Source organism: Bison bison, unplaced genomic scaffold (genome assembly GCF_000754665.1).
Source record: "Bison bison bison isolate TAMUID 2011002044 unplaced genomic scaffold, Bison_UMD1.0 scf7180017864372, whole genome shotgun sequence".
Lineage (NCBI taxonomy): Eukaryota > Metazoa > Chordata > Mammalia > Artiodactyla > Bovidae > Bison > Bison bison.
The window spans coordinates 2,866,682-2,888,806 of NW_011494944.1; the positions used below are offsets into that span (position 1 = coordinate 2,866,682).

General features: G+C 36.6%; 1 protein-coding gene across 3 annotated transcripts in view; it reads left to right on the forward strand.

The window, feature by feature from the left end:
* PCDH15 (protocadherin-related 15) overlaps positions 1–22,125 on the forward strand; it is a 1,053,047-nt gene that overhangs the window by 878,775 nt on the left and 152,147 nt on the right. For all 3 annotated transcript variants that reach the window (XM_010856569.1, XM_010856570.1, XM_010856571.1), the window contains exons 24-25: positions 17,717–17,826; positions 20,348–20,488. In XM_010856569.1, the coding sequence (XP_010854871.1) occupies positions 17,717–17,826; positions 20,348–20,488 (251 nt within the window). The remainder of the gene's footprint in view (positions 1–17,716; positions 17,827–20,347; positions 20,489–22,125) is intronic.

The following is a 22,125-nucleotide window of genomic DNA, read 5'->3' on the forward strand; positions in this document are numbered from 1 at the left end:
ATTGCATTCAAGTACTGCATTTCCGACTCTTCTGTTGACTATGATGGCTACTCCATTTCTTCTAAGGGATTCCTGCCCGCAGTAGTAGATATAATGGTCATCTGAGTTAAATTCATCCATTCCAGTCCATCTTATTTCGCTGATTCCTAGAAGGCTGACGTTCACTCTTCCATCTCCTGTTTGATCACTTCCAATTTGTCTTGATTCATGGACCTAACATTCCAGGTTCCTATGCAATATTGCTCTTTACAGCATCAAACCCTGCTTCAGCCACCAGTCCCATTCACAACTGGGTGTTGTTTTTGCTTTGGCTCCATCCCTTCATTCTTTCTGGAGTTATTTCTCCAGTGATTTCCAGTAGCATATTGGGCACCTTCCGACCCGGGGAGTTCATCTTCCAGTGTCCTATCTTTTGGCCTTTTCATACTGTTAATGGGGTTCTAAAGGCAAGAATTCTGAAGTGGTTTCCATTCCCTTCTCCAGTGGACCACATTCTATCAGATCTCTCCTCCATGACCCATCCATCTTGGGTGGCCCCACAAGGCATGGATTAGTTTCATTGAGTTAGACAAATGATAACATTACTACTATGGTTTTGGCAATTATCCACCTGGCAGCAGCCCCACTACCTCCAAGGCCTGCTCCATGGAGAACAGGCTCTTTGCCTCACCCGCTGCCCCACGGCCTGGGACTCTCAGTGCCAATCCTCCACCAGGGCCACTGCCTCCTCACCGCTCTCGGGGTGGCAGGTCTGGATCCAGGCCTGGACCTCAAGGGGTAATTAAACTTATTTAACTTATATGCAGAGTACATCATGAAAAACGCTGGGCTAGAGGAAGAACAAGCTGGATTCAAGATTACCAGGAGAAATATTAATAACCTCAGATATGCAGATGACACCACCCTTATGGCAGAAAGTGGAAAAGAACTAAAGAGCCCCCAGATGAAAGTGAAAGAGGAGAGTGAAAAAGTTGGCTTAAAGCTCAACATTCAGAAAATGAAGATCATGGCATCTGGTCCCACCACTTCATGGGAAATAGATGGGGAAACAGTGGAAATAGTGTCAGACTTTATATTTTGGGGCTCCAAAATCACTGCAGATGGTGACTGCAGCCATGAAATTAAGACGCTTGTTCCTTGGAAGGAAAGTTATGACCAACCTAGACAGCATATTCAAAAGCAGAGACATTACTTTGCCAACAAAGGTCCATCTAGTCGTGTGGTCATGTATGGATGTGAGAGTTGGACTATAAAGAAGGCTGAGCACCGAAGAATTGATGCTTTTGAACTGTGGTGTTGGAGAAGACACTTGAGAGTCCCTTGGACTGCAAGGAGATCCAACCAGTCATTTGAGGGACTGATGTTGAGACTGAAACTCCTATACTTTGGCCCCCTGATGCGAAGAGCCAACTCATTTGAAAAGACCCTGATGCTGGGAAAGATTGAGGGCAGGAGGAGAAGGGGACAACTGAGGATGAGATGGCTGGATGATATCACCGACTCAATGAACATGGGTTTGGGTGAACTCTGGCAGTTGGTGATGGACAGGGGGGCCTGGTGTGCTGTGGTTCATGGGGTCACAAAGAGCTGGACAGGACTAAGCAACTGAACTAAAGTGAACAATATTAGCCAAGATAGATTTAATAATTACACATATTCTAATTTTATTTTTATTGTTTCTACTGTATATGAGAGAAAGCTATATATCATTACAATATTGAAAGTAAACTTTCAGAAGCGTAGCTTATAAAATAATGTACTAGCAATGTCTATAATTTATGGAGTACCTATTATGTGCAAAGTGTGAGGAAAAATTTTTGTACATATTATATCCTTTAGTAAACTCAATAATCTTCTGATCTAATTAATTTCCCCATTTCCTAGACAAAAACTAAGATTAGAGAAAGTAAAAATTTCTCCAGGGTCATGTAACTAGTAAATATGAGAGTCAGAATTTAATCTCAGAGTTATTAGAATCAAAGGAGAGTTTTCTCAGCTTAATTCTAGTCCATGAAATGACATTCATTGCTGTAGGACTAAGACTGAAGCCTGATGAGTAGAGTGTGGGAAGAAAAAGAAAGAGGAAGGTGGCAGAGACAAAGTCCCCTTTCACCCCAAAGACATGATATTCAAGCCATTCCTATCTGAATCCCCTGGGGGCCTTTTATAAATGAAAGTATTTACTACTCAGGACCTCAGTTTTCTTGTCTTCCAAATGGGAACACTTTGTGGATCTGAATAGAAGCAGAACTCCTAACAATAGAAATCACCTTTCAGAAAAGATTTAAAAAACAACTTCTAACCACTGGTCTTTTATCCATTTTCTTATCTACAGTCCATCCTAAGAACTCTGGGATAGCTGGCATCTCTCTCTCTCTCTGTTTTTTGTTTTTTTTTTTTTAATTTAATTTTATTTTTTAACTTTACAATCTCTCTCTTGATTCATGTTTTTTTAAACTGTTTTTCTCAGTTAAATATGTAACATTAGATTACCCTGATACAATTACTCCAAGGTTACAAATAATAGGAGTTCTGGTGGGTATTTTTTTTCTTCCTATTTTCATTAAATTCCCTTATAGAAGATATAAAAACAGTTCCTTAATTGCTACTGATTTGCAAATATATTGAATTCAAACATGTCAAAATAAATTAATTTGTCTCTCAGTAGAAAGAAAGCAATAGAGCCAGATTGAATCCCAGTGAAATTTTATAGCATCTATTTACAAACACTTTTATATCCTAAACTGCACAGCATTTAAAATAATTAGGAGCTTTATGTAACACATATAACATTTACTTTTATTGTCACTTCTTGATACTAACAATAAAAGTAAATTTTAAATTGTAGAATAATTGTTTTATCTATATTTTTACTGTAAAATTTGGAACTAACATTTGGAAACTATACATTCTGTTATTTTAGTATTGTCATTATTCAGATTTTTTAATATGTTTAATTGAGAGATTTATTATAATCTATATTTTCCAAATTAAGCCAGTTTCTGGTGCAGTTATCTTAAAGGATGCATGTTTGCTCAGTTGTGTCTGACTCTAAAGCCCCATGAATAATAGCCCGCCTGGTTCAGTTACTCATCTAGAGCCAGGCATTCTGGAGTGTGAAGTCTAGTGGGCCTTAGGAAGCATTACTATGAACAAAGGCAGTAGAGGTGATGGAATTCCAACTGAGCTATTTCAAATCTTAAAAGATGATGTTACTAAAGTGCTGTGCTCAACCTGTGAGCAAGTTTGGAATACATAGCATTGGTCTCAGGACTGGAAAATGTCAGTTTTCATTCTAATCCCAAAGAAGGGCAATGCCAAAGACTGTTCAAACTACCATATGATTGCACTCATTTCATATGCTAGCAGGGTAATGCTCAAAATCTTTCAAGCAAGTCTTAAGGAATCTGTGAACCAAGAATTTTCAGATGTATAAGCTGGTTTTTGAAGAGTCAGAGGAAACAGAAATCAAATAGCCAACATTTGTTGAATTCTGGAAAAAACAAGGGAGTTCCAAAAAAACATCTACTCTGCTTCATTGACTACACTAAAGCCTCTGATTGTGTAGATCAAAACTAAGTGTGGAAAAATTCTTAAAGAGATGAGACCACCTTACCTGCCTCCTTAGAAATCTGTATATGGACTAAAAAGCAATAGTTAGAACTGGACATGAAACAATGGACCAGTTTAAAATTGGGAAAGGAGTCTGTCAAGGATATGTATTGTCACTCTGCTTATTTAGCTTATTTGCAGAGTACATCATGTAAAATTCTAGGCTGGATGAATCACTAGCTGGAATGAAGATTGTTGGGAGAAATATCAAGAACCTCAGATGTACAGATGATACTGTACTAATGACAGAAATTGAAGAAGAACTAAAGAGCCTCTTTATGAGGATGAAGGAGGAGAGTGAAAAAACTGGCTTAAAATTCAACATTAAAAAAAATAAGATCATGTCATCCAGTCCCATCACTTCACTGCAAGTGGGTGGAAAAAGTGGAAACAGTGGCATATTTTATTTTCCTGGGCTCCAAAATCACTGCAAATGGTGGCTGCAGCCATGAATTTAAAAGATGCTTGCTCCCTGGAAGGAAATTAGTGCATTAAAAAACAAAGAAATCACTTTTCTGACAAAGGTCCACATAGTCAAAGCTATGCTTTTTCCAGTAGTCATATACAGATGTTGAGAGTTGGACCATAAAGAAGGCTGAGTGCTTAAGAATTGATGCTTTTGAATTATGGTGCTGGAGAAGACTCGAGAGTCCCTGGAACTGCAAGATCAAACCATCAAATCTAAAGGAAATCAACCCTAAATATTCATTGGAATCACTGTGTCTCAAATGAAGCTGAAGTTCAATACTGAAGCTCCAATACTTTGGCTACCTGATGCAAAGAACTGACTCATTGGAAAAGATCCTGATGCCGGGAAAGATTGAAGGCAAAAAGAGAAGAGGGTGACAGAAGATAAGATGGTTAGATAGAATCACCGACTCAGTGGACTGAATTTGAACAAACTTCAGGAGATATTAGAGGACAGGGAAGCCTGTTGTGCTGCAGTCCATGGGGTTGCAAAGAATAGGACATGACTTAGCGACTGAACAGCATCAACAAGGGGGATAGACGAATGAGGAACAGATTTTCAGTCATTGAAAATATTCTGTATGAAAATATAATGGTGAATATATGACTTTTTACCTCTGTCCAAACCACAGAACTGTACAATACAAGGAAAGAAATCCTTCCCTGGTGATCTGGTCCAGTGGTTAAGACTCTGTGCTTCCACTATGGTTGGCAGGGGTTCAGTCTGTGGTCTGGCAACTAAGATACCACATGTTGTATAGAGTGGCAAAAAGAAAAAGAAAAGAGTTTTACTTCTTTTCCAATTTGGATTCTTTTTATTTCTTTTTCTGCTCTGATTGCTGTGGCCAAAACTTCCAAAACTATGTTGAATAGTAATGGTGAAAGTGGGCACCCTTGTCTTGTTCGATGTCCATCAGCAGATGAATGGATAAGAAAGCTGTGGTACATATACACAATGGAGTATTACTCAGCCATTAAAAAGAATACATTTGAATCTGTTCTAATGAGGTGGATGAAACTGGAGCCTATTATACAGAATGAAGTAAGCCAGAAAGAAAAACACCAATACAGTATACTAACACATATATATGGAATTTAGAAAGATGGTAACAATAACCCTGTATACAAGACAGCAAAAGAGACACTGATGTATAGAACAGTCTCTTGGACTCTGTGGGAGAGGGAGAGGGTGGGATGATTTGGAAGAATGGCATTGAAACATGTATAATATCATGTATGAAACGAGTCTCCAGTCCAGGTTCGATGCACGATACTGGATGCTTGGGGCTGGTGCACTGGGAAGACCCAGAGGGATGGTATGGGGAGGGAGGAGGGAGGAGGGTTCAGGATGGGGAACACAGGTATACCTGTGGCGGATTCATGTTGATATATGGCAAAACCAATACAATATTGTAAAGTTAAAAAAGAAAAGAAAAGAAAAAAAAAAAAGAAAAAGGAAAGAAACCTGACGTAAACTATCACCAAAGTGTTGCACTTGAGGAAAAAATAGTACCCAGTGTTCTCAACAGGAAAATGTCAGGACATGTGGATATGAAGCCTGATTCAGCTCAAGCTTGGTAAAAACAAACAAACAAACAAAAAAAAACCTTTTACTGAAAGCCCTTCCTTAAGACATTTCAAAAATGTAAAACCATTAATCTCTCCAGGGTCAACTTGTATGCCTGTCTAAGATATAACCATTTCCTTAGGCATCCTCTCAACAACCATTTTCTGAGGAACAGGAATCCAGTTGCTCTTTTGACTCTTAGGCTTCATCAGTAAAGCTGTATGTTTTCACTTTTGAGCCCTAGCTGTTTCAAGTGTTAGAGGGCTTTGTCTCAATTATGTTGGCAGTAAATCTAGTTTTAAAAAATAGAATTCTTGAATTTCAGGTTCCCATCTTTTCCCCCTTAATTTATGTCCATTTCATTCAATATTGTTATTTTCTTATCTTTTCTGACATCTGATTTTATGCATCCTGATTTACACCAACTTCTACTTTCCATATTAGCTTGGTGGGGTACAGTCCACAAGGTTGCAAAACGTCAGACAGGACTGAGTGACTAAGCATGCACATGTACTACATTTTATGTTCAAGTTATATGTGACTCGAAAGGGAACATATAATTTGCCCCATCATGTAACTGGTACTTTCTAGGGCATAAAACAAAAATAAAATGGCCTCTGTCTGGCAATAAATAGAAGAGTTGAAATTTTGTGATCTAATGTCCATTATTATAAAGGTTCTTTTAATCCTAGCCAGGAGAAAACTTCATTTTTATAGTATGTTTTGATTCTGATAAAAAGAAGCATGTTGACACAATTAAGACAAAGATTAATGAGATATTTTGTCTAGAAGTAAATCTGTTTTAAACATTTACTAACAAATAGAAATTTAAATGTTTTTAGTGGTGGACATACAATTTAAATTCCTTCTGAAACTATGCCAATATCTTTTTCTTAGTATTAATTATTTTCATCCTGATTGTACAAAAATATGCATAAAATATTTTATTTTTAGAGTTTGTAATGAGAAATGGTATTTTTTATAATGTTAAAGCTAAGAGAAAATTAATGTAGACTTTTTATATTTCTGTACTTTATAAGGATCCAGTTATAAACTAATTATGGAAAGTATAAGATTTAGTTCTTACCTCATGTAATAACAAGATAGATAAGTAAACTGTGTCTGTTTCTGCAAAAAAGAAATTCAGTATATGCAAATGATCACACTATGACAAATGTATGTTACATCAACAAGTTGTATGAAATTTGACCTTAGTAAGTCAATAATAATTGCTCTTTTATCCAGACCACATGTATTACTTATCTATTGCACCATAACAATGCCACTACAAATGTAATGAATTAAAACAGAGAGAAGTGCATGCAGAACACCAGCTGAGAGCAGACAGGAGTACCTGACCAGTGGAAAAGAATATATAGAACCACACAGAACTCAAGATGAAGCCCTGAGCCTTTGGAGTGGGAGCATTGAGTCTAAGACCCTAGACTACCAGAGAACTAACCCTAGGGAGTATCAAATAGTAAGAACTCACACAAATTAAACCACTTGAATACAAGACCCAGCATCATCCAACCACCAGTAGCATCCTGTGCAGGTGTGTTAAACAACAAACAAAACAAAAATACAAACCCAATCATCAGCAGACAGGATTACCACCTCACTCAGCCTTATCCATCAGAGGAAAAACAAAACAAACAAGCAAATACTCAGCACAAATCCCACCCTATAAGAAGTTTACAAAAACCACTGGACCAACCTTAGGAGGGCAGAAACCAAAAGGAAAAAAGAATTCAACCTTGAAGCCTGGGAAAAGGAGACCTCAAACACAATAAGTTAAAATAAATAAATAATGAAAAGTCAGTGAAATACTACACAAATGAAGAAATAAACAAGAAACACAGAAGTCCAAATAAATGAAGAGGAAATAGGCAAACTACCTGAAAAAGAATTCAGAATAATGATAGTAAAGATTATCAAAAACCTTGAAAACAAAATGCAGAAAATACAAGAATCAATTAACAAAGACCTAGAAAAATTAAAGAAAAAACATACAGAGACAAACAACATAATTACTGAAATTAAAAATACTCTAGAAGGAATCAATAGCAGAATATCTGAAGCAGAAGAATGAATCAATGAGCTGGAAGATAAAATGGTTGAAATAACTTCTGAAGCATAAAATAAAGTCAAAAGGATGAAAACAGCTGAGCATAGTCTCAGAGACCTCTGGGACAATCTCAAACACATCAACATTCGAATTATAGGGGTCCCAGATGAAGAAGAGAAAAAGAAAGGGTATGAGAAAAATTTTGAAGAGATTATGGTTGAAAATTTCCCCAACATGGAAAAGGAAATAATCAAGTCCAAGAAGTACAAAGAGTCCCATACAGAATAAACTCAAGGAGGAAAATACAACAAGACACATACTAATCAAACTAACAAAGACTAAACGTGAAGAAAGAATATTAAAAGCAGCAATGGAGAAGCAACAAATAACATACAGGGAAACCCCATACACTTAACAGTTGATCTTTCAGCAGAAACTTTGCAGGCTAGAAGGGAATAGCAGGATATATTTAAAGTACTGAAAGGGAAAAATCTACAACCAAGATTACTGTACCCAGCAAGGATTCAAAATTATTAGAGAAATAAAAATCTTTTCAGACAAGCAAAAGTTAAGAGAATTCAGTACCATCAAACCAGCTTTACAACAAATGTTAAATGGACTTATATAGTCAAGAAATACGAGAGAAGAAAAAACATATACAAAATCAACCCCAAACAATTAAGAAAATTGCAACAGGAGCATATATATCAATAATTAATTTAAGTGTAAACACATTAAATGTGCCAACCAAAAGACACAGACTGGCTGAATGGATACAAAAACAAGACCCATTTATATGCTGTCTACAAGAAACCCACTTAGACCTAAAGACACATATGGGCTGAAAGTGAGAGGATGGAAAAATATATTCTGTGCAAATGGGAAACAAAAGAAAGCTGTAGTAGCCAGCCTCACATTAGACAAAATAGACCTTAAAATGAAGACGATTACAAGAGATAAGGAAGGACACTACATAATGGTCAAGTGATCAATCCGAGAGGAAGACATAACAGTTGTAAATGTCTATGCACCCAACATAGGAGCACCTCGATACATAAGACAAACACTAAAAGACATAAAAGGAGAAATTGACAGCAACACAATAATAGTAGGAGACTTTAACACCCCACTTACACCAATGGGCAGATCATCAAAACAGAAAATTAATAAGGAAACACAAGTCTTAAATGACACATTAGATGAGATGGATCTCAATGTCTTCAGGACAGTCCATCCAAATGCAGAAGAATACACTTTCTTCTCAAGTGCACATGGAACATTCTCCAGGATAGAGCACATCTTGGGTCACAAATCAAACCTCAGTAAATTTAAGAAAATGGAAATCATGTCAAGCATCTTTTCCAACCACAATGCTATGAGACCAGATATCAATTACAAGAATAAAAAAACAAAACTGTAAGAAAAAAAAAAAAAAACACGGAGATTAAACAACACATTTCTGAATAACCAACAGGTTACTGAAGAAATCAAAAGGGAAATCAAAAAAAAATCTAGAAACAAATGACAATGAAAACATAACAACTCAAAACCTATGGGATTCAGCAAAAGGAGTTCTAAGAGGGAAGTTTATAGCAATACAATCCTACCTCAATAAACAAGAAAAACGTTGAATAAACAAAATAACTTTATACCTAAAACAACTGGAAAAAGAACAACAAACAAAACAAAATCCCCAAAATTAGTAGAAGGAAAGACATCATAAAGATCCAAGCAGAAATAAATGAAAAAGAAATGAAAGAACCAATAGTAAAGATTCATAAAACTAAAAGCTGGTTCTTTGAGAAGATAAACAAAATTGACAAACCTTTAGCCAGATTCATCAAGAAAAAAAGAGAATAGAATCAAATCAACAAAATTCGAAATGAAAAAGGAGAGTTTACAACAGACAATGCAGAAATACAAAGGATTGTAAGACACTATTATGAACAATATGGCAATAAAATGGATAATCTGGAAGAAATGGAGAGATTCTTAGAAAAGTTCAATCTTCTAAGACTGAAGCAGGAAGAAATAGAAATTATGAACAACCCAATTACAAGCACTGAAATTGAAGCTGTGATCAAAAATCTCCCAAAAAAACAAAACCCCAGGACCAGATGGCTTCACAGGAGAATTCTATTAAACATTGAGAGAAGAGCTAATGCCTATCCTTCTAAAATTATTTCCAAAATTTGCAGAGGAAGGAACACTTTCAAACTTATTCTACCAGGCAACCACCACCCTGATACTAAAACTAGACAAAGACAACACAAAGAAAGAAACTACAGGCCAATATCACTGAAGAACATAGATGCAAAAATCCTCAACAAAATGTTAGCAAACAGAATTCAGCAACACATCAAAAATCAACCATGATCAAGTTGGATTTATTCCAGGAATGCAAGGATTCTTCAATATATGCAAATCAATCCATGTGATACACCGTATTAACACATTGAAAGATAAAACCATATGATAATCTCAATAGATGCAGAAAAACCTTTCACAAAATTCAACACCCATTTATGATTGAAATTCTTCAAAAGATGGGCATAGAAGGAACCTGCCTCAACATAGTAAAGGCCATATATGATAAACCTACAGCAAATATTATTCTCAATGGTGAAAACTGAAAGCATTACCCCTAAGATCAGGAACAAGACACGGGTGTCCACTTTGACCACTATTATTCAAGATAATTCTGGATGTCCTAGCTATAGCAATCAGAGGAAAAAAAAAAAAGAAAGAAAGGAATCCACATCAGAAAAGAAGAAATTAATCTCTCACTGTTTGTAGATGACATTATACTGTACATAGAAAACCCTAAATATAGTATCAGAAAATTACTACAGGTAATCAGTGAATTTAGCAAAGTTGCAGGATACAAAATCAGTACACCGAAATCACTTGCATTTCTATATATGAACAATGAAAAATCAGAAAAGAATCAATCCCATTCACCATTACAACAAAAAGAATTAAATATCTAGGAATAAACTTACCTAAGAAGACAAAAGAACTGTACACAGAAAATTATAAAACACTAATGAAATAAATCAAAGATAACTAAAACAGGTGGAGAGATATTCCATGTTCCTGGGTAGGAAGAATCAATATTGTGAAAATTACTATACTACCAAATGCAATCTATAGATTCAATGTGATCTCTATTAAATTACCAATGGCATTTTCCACACAACTAGAACAAAAATATTCATAATTCATTTGGAAACACAAAGACGCTGAACAGCCAAAGAAATCTTGAGAAAGAAGAATGGAGCTGGAGGTATCAACCTTCCTGGCTTCAGATTATAGTACAAAGCTACAGTCATCAAGACAGTATGGTACTGGCACAAAAACAGAAATATAGACCAGTGGAACAAGATAGAAAGCCCAGGAATAAACCTATACACCTATGGGTACCTTATTGTTGACAAAGGAGGCAAGAATATACAATGGGACAAAGACAGCCTCTTCAATAAATGGTGCTGGGAAAACTGGACAGCTATGAGTAAAAAAATGAAATTAGAACACTTCCTAACACAACACACAAAGATAAACTCAAAATGGATTAAAGACCTAAATGTAAAACCAGAAACTATAAAATTCTTAGAAATGCCTAGAAATCATAGGCAGAATACTTGATGACATAAATCAAAGCAAGATCCTCTATGACCCACCTCCTAGAGTAAAGGAAATAAAAACAAAAGTAAACAAGTAGTACCTGATTAAACTTAAAAACTTTTGCACAACAAAGGAAACTATAAGCAAGATGAAAAGAAAACCCTCAGAATGGGAGAAAATAGTGTATGAAACAAGTGACAAAGGATTAATTTCCAAAATACACAAGCAGCTCATACAACTCATTGTGTATATGCTCATACAACTCCATTGGTACATATACACAATGGAATATAATTCAGCCATAAAAGTAATGCATTTGAGTCAGTTCTAATGAGGTGGCTGAACCTAGAACCTATTATACAGAGTGAAGTGAGTCAGAAAGAGAAAGACAAATATCATATTCTAACACATATATGGAATCTAGAAAAATGGTACAGAAGAATTTATTTACAGGGCATCAGTGGAGAAACAGACATAGAAAATAGACTTATGAACATGGGGAGAGGGGAGGAGAGGGTGAGATGTGTGAAAAGAGTAACGTAAAAACTAACATTACCATATGTAAAGTAGATAGACAATGAGAATTTGCTATATGGCTCAGGAAACTCTAACAGGGGCACTGTATCAACCTAGAGGGGTGGATGGGGAATGAGATGGCAGGGAGGTTCAAAAGGCAGGGTAACTATGGCTGATTCATGTTGAGATTTGACACGAAAAAACCAAAATTCTGTAAGGCAATTATCCTTCAATTTAAAAAAATTAAAAGAAAAAGATTAGAGATTAGGAATCTTCATCAAGTTATAGAGTAAGTCAGCTGATTCAGAGGTTCTTAAATGAAATTCAGGTTCATCTTTTTCTATTGAATGTCCACAGTAGAAAAGAAAGGAAAGATTAAGATGGCTTCATCATTCCTTGCTTCCATCCAAGCATGCATTCACTCATGCACTTACTTACGCATGTATTAGTTAACCAATACCTAACTCCTCTGTGGCAGGTGCTAGGCAGAGGACCCCTATCTTTAGGGAGCTTACTGGTTCCCATGGTGAACTTCCTATGGTAATTTTCTGCTTTCTCTGGGCTGTGACAGTTCCCTCTACAGTGACTGTGTCCCAGTCTTCACATTCCTTGGATGGGGTAGCAGTTACCTGCCACGTGCAGAGATTCTATCCACAGAATGTGCATCTCAGCTGGTTGGAGAACTGCCGTATGTTCAAGGGAGCTGTGAAACCCCTGTCCAAGCAGAATAGTGATGGGACCTACACCTTGGAAAGCTTGAATTTGTTGAATGTCTCAGTGCAGGAATCTGAATGTATTTACCTGTAAGGTGCTGCATGAGACCCAGCCTCCCATCCAGGCCAGCCTCATATTGTCCACAGTAATGCAGGCCATATACAAACCCACTGGGAGTACAGGTCCAGAGATGCCTGCCTATATCTTTGTGGCTTTCCTCCTGGGCTTCAGAGTGGTACTGATGATCAGGTTCATAGTCACTTACTTCCACAGGTAGTGGAAACTGTAACAGGTCCTATATACTCTGTGATACACTGCCTCCCTCCTTGTGCAAGGGGCTCAAGTGGAAAGAAGCTATAAGGACTAGAGATGACTCAAGATGCCCCACCCATACTCTACTTTCCCACCTCCATCATGAACACCCTCCCTTCCATACACCCTCCTATGTTCCTTCTCTCTGACCTTTGGAATAGAGTCAAGGATTGACATTGGTCATGTTGATCCAGAATGTCTGTACCATGATGCACTTAGTTTCAAATTGGCCCTGCCTCCATCCCAAAGAGAATCAAGTAAATCAAGAAAACAGTTTTCCATTTTGCCCCTGATCATGAACACTTAATTTCAGAGTACTTTTTACTTTCATCCAGAGCTTTTGCAAGTGTGATTTCATTTTAACACACATGTATTTTAAATCACTGGAGAAGGCAATGGCACCCCGCTCCAGTACTCTTGCCTGGAAAATCCCATGGACGGAGGAGCCTGGTGGGCTACAATCCATGGGGTAGCGAAGAGTCGGACACGACTGAATGACTTCACTTTCCCTTTCCACTTTCATGCATTGGAGAAGGAAATGGCAACCCACTCCAGTTTTCTTGCCTCGAGAATCCCAGGGACAGGGGAGCCTGGTGGGCTGCCGTCTATGGGGTCGCACAGAGTCAGACACAACTGACACGACTTAGCAGCAGAAGCAGCAGCATTTTAAATCACTAAGTTGAATAACATTTTTCTATTCTGAAATTTATAATATAAAAATATCCATGTAATTACCTACCATGCAGACTGTTAACATTTTGCTATTGTGATCTGTTAGTCCTTTTAAAATTACTGCACTAGATTTGGTATTCATAATCTCAATCACAGTTTTATGCTTCTACAACATATGTATAAATCCTTAAGCAATATATAATATTACTAGCATGTTTTAACTTTTATATAAATGTTACCATACTGTATACAACCTACTGGAACTTTTATTTTTTATACTCAACACAGGTTTTTTGTTTTTTTGTTTTTGCTTTATTCATGTTAATGTATGTAGCTTCATTTTAATTTCCACTGCTCTATAAGTTCTACTGTGAGAGTATGCCATGATGTATTGATTTTTCTTTAATGGATAGTAAATATTTATGTAATGTTTTGCTAGTAGAATTTTGCACAAATATTTTTATCTTTACTTCTTGGGCATATATAGGGGAGTTCCTCTTAATCTGGTGTGTCCATAAAGTTGACTGTTGGTATCATTCGGAGCTTTTGTTATACATATAAAAAGATTTTCAATTCTTGAAAAAAAATATAATGAATTAAAACAACAGACTTAGCATCTTTAAGTTTCTGTAGGTCAGGAATGTGTTATCTGTGTCCTCTGTTTCACATTCTCACACAGGTTTTAGTCTGTTGTCTGGGGCTAGAATCTCACTGAGGCTTAACAAGGGAACAGTCCACCTCCAAGCTCATGCTTTTGTTGATTGGGTTCAGTTCCACATTGATGTTGGAGTGAGGGTCTCAGTTGCTTGCTTATTATTGGTCAGAACTCACCATCTCGCACGGAGAAGGCAATGGCACCCCACTCCAGTACTCTTGCCTGGAAAATCCCATGGATGGAGGAGCCTGGCAGGCTGCAGTCCATGGGGTCGCTGGGGGTCAGACACGACTGAGCGACTTCACTTTCAATTTTCACTTTCATGCATTGGAGAAGGAAATGGCAACCCATTCCAGTGTTCTTGCTTGGAGAATCCCAGGGACAGGGGAGCCTGGTGGGCTGCTGTCTATGGGGTTGCGTAGAGTTGGACACAACTGGAGCGACTTAGCAGCAGCAGCACCATCTCACATCGCCACTCGCTTCATTAAGTCCAGCAAGGGAGGTAGTCAGAGTCTACTAGCAAGAATGAAAAGTTGTAATCTTATGTAACATAATCACTCCATTCTGAAGGAGATCAGCCCTGAGACTAAAGTCTTAGGAAGGAATGATGCTAAAGCTGAAACTCCAGTACTTAGGCCACCTCATGCGAAGAGTTGACTCATTGGAAAAGACTCTGATGCTGGGAGGGATTGGGGGCAGGAGGAGAAGGGGACGACAGAGGATGAGATGGCTGGATGGCATCACTGACTCGATGGATGTGAGTCTCAGTGAGCTCTGGGAGATGGTGATGGACAGGTAGGCCTGGCGTGCTGCAATTCGTGGGGTCGCAAAGAGTCGAACACGACTGAGCGACTGGACTGAACTGAACTGAACTGAATATAATCACTGAAGTGACATCCCATCTTCTTTGCTGTATTCTGTTCATTAGAGACAAGTCACAGTCTGACCCTCCAACAAAGAGAAAGGGATACACAAGGGTAGGGCTACTAAAGTGGAAGATCATGGAGGATCATACTGTGTTTCCATAGCTCTCTAATTTTAATCCTTTCCAGGTTTAAGGAGTTCACAATCACTGAGGTCAACCACAAGCCAATGTGGCAAATAACAATTAGTCTCAATGTCTGTTTATAATCTAAAATATCATACAAAAGATTTCTATTCATAATCAAATTAGTCCATCAAAATAATCTTAGTGCCACTTTTCTAAGTGCCTTACTTTTTAGCGGCAGACAACTGTCATTTTAGGTTCAAGGTTACAAAAGTCACCCCTATTTCACGGAAGTGACATTGTAACAATGTCTAGATGAATTGTTTATAAAATAAAATTGTGTTATCTCAGATAACTTTCTTTAAAAGTGCCTACTTGGGTGAATGTATCCTTTTTTATCTAAGCATTTTTTTAAATTACTTGGAACTCTTGATTTCAAGGGACTGAAAAACTAGATATAAGGAGAAATGCAGGAGAATTTTGTTTTACTAATAGTAACTGAAATTATGAGTTTACCCAGCTTCAAGTATAACAGCATTTAGAATACTAATCAAAGTGTAGTGGATATATTTTCAACCTTTAGTTATTTCATTTGTGTTGGTATTATTAACAAGAACCTTCTTATAGGCACAAACATTAAAATTCTAGCCAACAATAACAAAACTTTCTTTGTGTGTATGTTTTATTAGTTACAGTAACATTCTTGGTCAAGACTTTCATTGGGTTTGCACGAGAGATTTGTCACATATGAACATGAGCAATAAACGTAAAATGCCCTCATTAGCCAGAGCTGGGTAATGTGTCTATGCGTATACCCTGGGGATTTGGTCAGTTCAGTTCAGTCGCTCAGTCCTGTCCAACTCTTTGTGACCTCATGGACTGTAGGATGCCAGGCTTCCGGTCCATCACCAACTCCCGAGCTTTCTCAAATGCATGTCCATCGAGTCAGTCAGTTCTACCCAAAACAGTTAGACTAATAATTAAGGAGATATGGTTGTCCAAAACTATACCTGGATGCTATTAAAAAAGAAGACAAAATATGCAGAGAAGTAAAATTAAGTCAATAAATGGATAAATTAAATTTTATTAAAACTATTCAGATTAGTTCTTATACTTTATCAAGAAATAGTTATTGACCATGCAGTGGAGAAGTGGACCACCATTAAGTGCTATAGCAGTTATCAGTAAGATAGGTCACTTTACATTTAGGTAATTTTAGCCTGCCAAATCTATGGAGTACAGTGGCAAAGAACATACTATTTTGGACAAGATGTTCATGAAGGATTGTATGTAATTAATTTTTCATACTATATTGGTAGCTCAGAATTTGTTAGAAAAGGCTTCATTAAGTACAATATATAATTGTGTAATGTAATCTAGATTAGAAGAACTCAGAAGGTGGTGACAAAAAGGAAGGATAATATTGAAAGAGTAAGTACTGAAAGATGAAAGGCCTCGTGAAAGAGTGACAGTAGGATTTATCTTATCAGTTTGAGAAAAGAGGCTAAATCTTTAGAAGTCAGATGGCTTGGATAGGTTGATTGGACTATAACAAGATTCAGAAATTTATGTTTAAGAGTTTTCTATTTTTTTTGGAAGCTGGATGATATAAATGTCTGTGAATTATAAGAGTGAGATTATTTTCATTGGTTTATGAAAATAAAGTTCTAATAGCCTAGTTGCAGTGACCAATATTGTAAAATAAAATGGAGTTTTGGAACATGAGATAGTATATTGTTGAAAACATATTTTTAAAATTAAGTATCATGAAAATGACTAAATACAGAATGAATAAAGAACAAGGTCCTACTATATAACACAGAGAACTATATTCCATATCCTGTAATAAATTCTAATGGAAAATAACAATGAAAAAGACTATATATGTATAATGAGTTACTTTTACATGTAGAAGAAGTTAACATAACATTGTAAATCAACTATAGTTCAATAAAATGTTTTAAATGGATAAAATTAAGTATCACTGTATGGGGGCATAATATGGTTAAAGTTAAGTAAAATAAGTGAAGTCAAAATAAATATTAATTTTATGATGTCATCCATTCAAATACTTTTAGGACAGTTAAAAATTTTATAGTAGAGCAAGGATAAGGACTAGACTAGAAAGAAACTGAAGGTTGTTTGCTTAAATATGCTAATATTACCAACATAAAAGCCATATTTTTCTTCAGCAACTTGAGATAGCAAGTTGTATCTACCTATTGCATTCTCTTCAGGACTTTTTTCAGAGACAAGCAAAATGAATTTTGTACAGTTTTTTGGAGATGCTGAAGCAGTAATGTACAGATGACAAGACATTCTTAATGAAGAACATTTGCATAATTTTGAACACAATTTGTTAGGCCTAGGGTCTGAATGCAGTATTTTGTTGAAAATTTCAAAAATAGTACTATTCAAATAATAACAAACACAAAATTAACATATTATATTATTAAATGCAAAGCTCCATCATGAGGAAATGGACAATAAAAATAAGTTATCTTCTCTTACACCCTGCAGACCTCCTCCAGTAAGTGAACTTGCAACCAGAGGGACTATGGTGGGTGTAATTTCTGCTGCAGCCATCAATCAGAGCATTGTATACTCCATTGTTGCAGGAAATGAAGAGGGTGAGTATATGTTTAGTCAAATGGCAATCCATTCCAGCATTCTTGCCTAGAGAATTCCATGGACAGAGAAGACTGGTAAGCTACACTCTATGGGGTTGCACGGAGTTGAATACAACTGAGTGACTAACACTTTTCATCATAAAACAATAAACTTAGATTTGGAATAAATTTCAGATTTCATTACTGTTTATCTTTCTAGTAAGCTGTGTCTAACTTAAATGTAATTATGTGTTAAATCTGATTGAAAATCCAGTTATATTGACACAGGCTATTAATTTCCATTAGGGAATACTCAATATCCAGTTCTGAAAGCCTTCACCTCCCCCTGGTTTAGGGATATTTAATGACATTTATTCAAAAGTAATGCATATGTACTTTCAGCTTTTGGTCATAATCATTGCCTATAGTAGTCTTTTACCACTGTTCTGTGCCATCTATAACCCATATCATACCTTCGCTAATCCTGAAGATATTTTAGGAACAAAAATAACTGTGGATGACCAAAGAGCCACATGCATGATAAAAGTCATGTGCATTTTGTGTGATTCCTCAGTAAAGCAAACATATAATCAACAGTTGTAAGTAAATAAATAGTTTGATTTTATCAACCAATCACTTTTCACAGAGAACAGATTGGCTTGCTAGCTTATGGGAATAAGTTTGTGACTCAGTTTTATATTAGCATATTGATTCTTTTTTTCCCTATTACCCACAGTTGGTTGTCCTCTGGTTTTCCCTTTTATGAGTTAAATGGCCTGGAATGTTGTAGGTGGTTAAAAGAAAAAAGCTAATATATGTTTCATAAACACATGCATTTCAATATTAAATTAGGAGATGTTAATAATATTGTAAAGCAGTTTGCAAGGAAATTATGAAAGTGGTCTTCAACTTTTATAAATAAAAGTATTTCAACCATTACTAAAAGTTATTGTCCCTAAAGCAAGTGCTAAATATTGTACTTTTCTTATTGACTTTCTTTGTTTCATCTGTGCTGTTATGCCTCCTCCCTAAATATTACAGACTTTCCTTTTGCCTTAAACTTACATCTGACTGAAGCTATGGTTTTCACAATTTGTTCTTATGACTTTTCTCTATGATTTTATTTGTTCTTTTCCTTGAATATAGACAGGTGGTTCTAATTATTACCCTCACTCCACCACAATGATTATTTTCACATTTAATTCATTTGCTTGTCAATTTAGTCTACTAATCCTATTGAGCATTTATCATGTACTCAGTACCTTCCAGCAATTAAGGAGAAAGAAGTGAACAAAATAGTCTCAGTGGTAAAGAATCTGTCTGCAATGCAGGAGATGCAGCAGGAGCCACAGTTTTGATCCCTGGGTTGGGAAAATCCCCTGGAGAAGAAAATGGCAACCCACTCCAGTATTCTTGCCTGGAAAATTCCATGGACAGAAGAGCCTGGTGAGCTGCAGTCCATGGGGTTGCAGAGCAGGACACAACTGAGTATACACATCATCATCATCACTGTAGACTTTAACAATCCAACAAGAGGAGCTGGAAGATAATAATGATCAAGCTAATGAATATAGAGTATTTAGGCAGTTATAAATGCTGTAGAGAAAACCAAAGTGAGGAAAAGACAGAGTGAAAGAGGTAGGATATTATAAAGTTTGCCAATGTGCTCTGCTCATCATTCAAATCTGTATGATCAAATTTATTCTAAAAAGTAAACTTCAAGGTCAAATATTTTAAGCTATTTAAAATAATAAATAATATTTTAAAATAACTAACATATTAAATTATGTTTGTTCCCTCATGTTCTTGCTGCTGCTGCTGCTGCTAAGTCGCTTTGGTCGTGTCTGACTCTGTGCGACCCCATAGACGGCAGCCCACCAGGCTCCCCCATCCCTGGGATTCTCCAGGCCAGAACACTGGAGTGGGTTGCCATTTCCTTCTCCAATGCACGAAAGTGAAAAGTGAAAGTGAAGTCTCTCAGTTAGGTCCGACCCTCAGCGACCCCATGGACTGCAGCCCACCAGGCTCCTCTGTCCATGGGATTTTCCAGGCAAGAGTACTGGAATGGGGTCCCAGTTCCCTCGTGTTCTTAGCAGAACATTAAATCTGCAGGATAATAAGATATATTAAATCATAAAAAATATAATAATCCAATAGCATCATGAAATACTTGATTAAACAAAATTAAGTGGATTTCTTTAAAACAAGGTTTCTAGAAGCATTTGCTATAGTAGAAGATAATGTGTATCTATGGTGAGGAATTCAGTATACATTGTTTCACAGACTTAATTGACCAGAGAAACATCAGTTTCCAGGACAATTGCAAAAAAAAAAAAAACCTGGAATTTCAAATCATGCATTTAGGGAAACACTGATGTTGATAATTTCTAGAGCTGAAACAGAGTTTCCCAAAGCCTTAATTTGGTCACTTTGATGTGTTACTCTTATTATATGTGTTTTTAAAATCACAGTGATCTTTAAAGAGAATTATTTCCCCTTATAGTATGAAGAGAGTGACAAAGGAATTGTATTTTGATTCTAGATAAGTTTGGAATCAATAACATCACAGGAGTAATCTACGTGAATGCCCCTCTGGATTATGAAACAAGGACAAGCTATGTACTTCGAGTTCAAGCTGATTCCCTGGAAGTGGTCCTCGCCAATCTCCGAGTTCCTTCAAAAAGTAAGTTGTGTTACTTAAGAATTTTATGAGAATTATGGTGTTTTTACTTATTTTCTAACCAAATACAAATATCTAAAATACAATCCTCAGTGGAGATTGCAGAACATTCATTATCACTTGAAGATGATTGCTCATTCACTTTAAGAATTGACACATGGCCATTCAGCCTCCTCCACTGGTTCAGAAGTAAAGCATCCACCTACTGATGCAGCGATCGCTGGGTTGGGAAGATCCCCTGGAGAAAAAAATGGCAACCCACTCCAGTATTCTTGCCTGGAAAAATCCCATGGACAGGGGAGCGGGGTGGGCTATAGTCTATGGGATTGCGAAGAGCTGAATACGACTTAGCCACTAAAAAACAACAGTATGGCAATGCAGAGAATGATTTCATAATCCTTAAAGTCAAGGTAATAACACAATATTTTCAAATTTTTTGTACAATTTTATTGAAATGCTATCATTGCCAGTATATGTTTCATTAAAAAAAAAAATCACACTGTGAAGGCTAACCCCTTGGAGTGTATATTTTTAATGGGAACAGGATTACTATACATTCCCTGAATTGTGTGGCTTCTGGTACTTTGTATTTTCTGAGAGCAGAGGGAAATGCATCTCAAAAAGAATGACTAACATTTATTATAATTTATACATGGCATTATATTTAATTCACATCCATTTCTAGGAAATGAGATTTATTATTCCCATTTTACAAAGACAAGAAAAGGTTAAGTGATTTTTTTAAAAATGTCGCTGTCAGTAAATGAAAAGTGGGAGATTTAAGCTATCTTTAGACTCCAAAATCTTTCTTCAGCATTTCAGTGTAATATAGTTTATGTATACAGAAAACTGAGTAAAAGCCAATTTATGAAGAGGACCAGTATAGATTCTGAGAGATGTTACTGATAATAGAATAGGATGGTGAGGAGAGAATACATGAAGTGCTGTAACTATAATCAAGACACATGGCTTGACAAAGGACCTTTTTCTCAAATTTTAAACTTATTTATAGCAACAATTCCTTTGTTAAGTGCTTACTATGTGCCCAGAGCTGTAAGTAAGGAGTGTTAGTTGCTCAGTCATGTCCAACTCTTTCTGACCCCATGGGCTGTAGCCTGCCAGGCTCCTCTGTCCATGGAATTCTCCAGGCAAGAATACTGGAGTGGGTTGCTGTTTCCTTCTCCAAGGGATCTTCTAGACCCAGGGATCAAACCCGGGTCTCCTGCATTGCAGGCAATTACCATCTGAGCCACCAGGGAAGCCCAAAAATGGGATAAACACTGTTCTTTTCCATTGATTGATATTATACATCTTTGCAAGTTAAACAATCCATCTTTTTGTTGCTTAACATTATCATATGTCAACTATTATAAAGAATGGGAAAATTTTTTAGACCCCAGAGAAACCAAGAAAACCATATTTAATTTAACCACTAGCAGATACATGCCCAGAGAAGGTATAAAGTACAAAACAGGTAATAAAATATTTACATTTTACTCTGAGCCCACTTGTGGACATCTTCTCACAACATTCCATCAGTCAGCATCTTAAGAGAGGAAAGAGGCAACAGGAAGAGACTCTGAGACAGGGCAAGAGTACTCATATGAATGCCAGATAGAGAGAGAGCACCCCAGCAATGT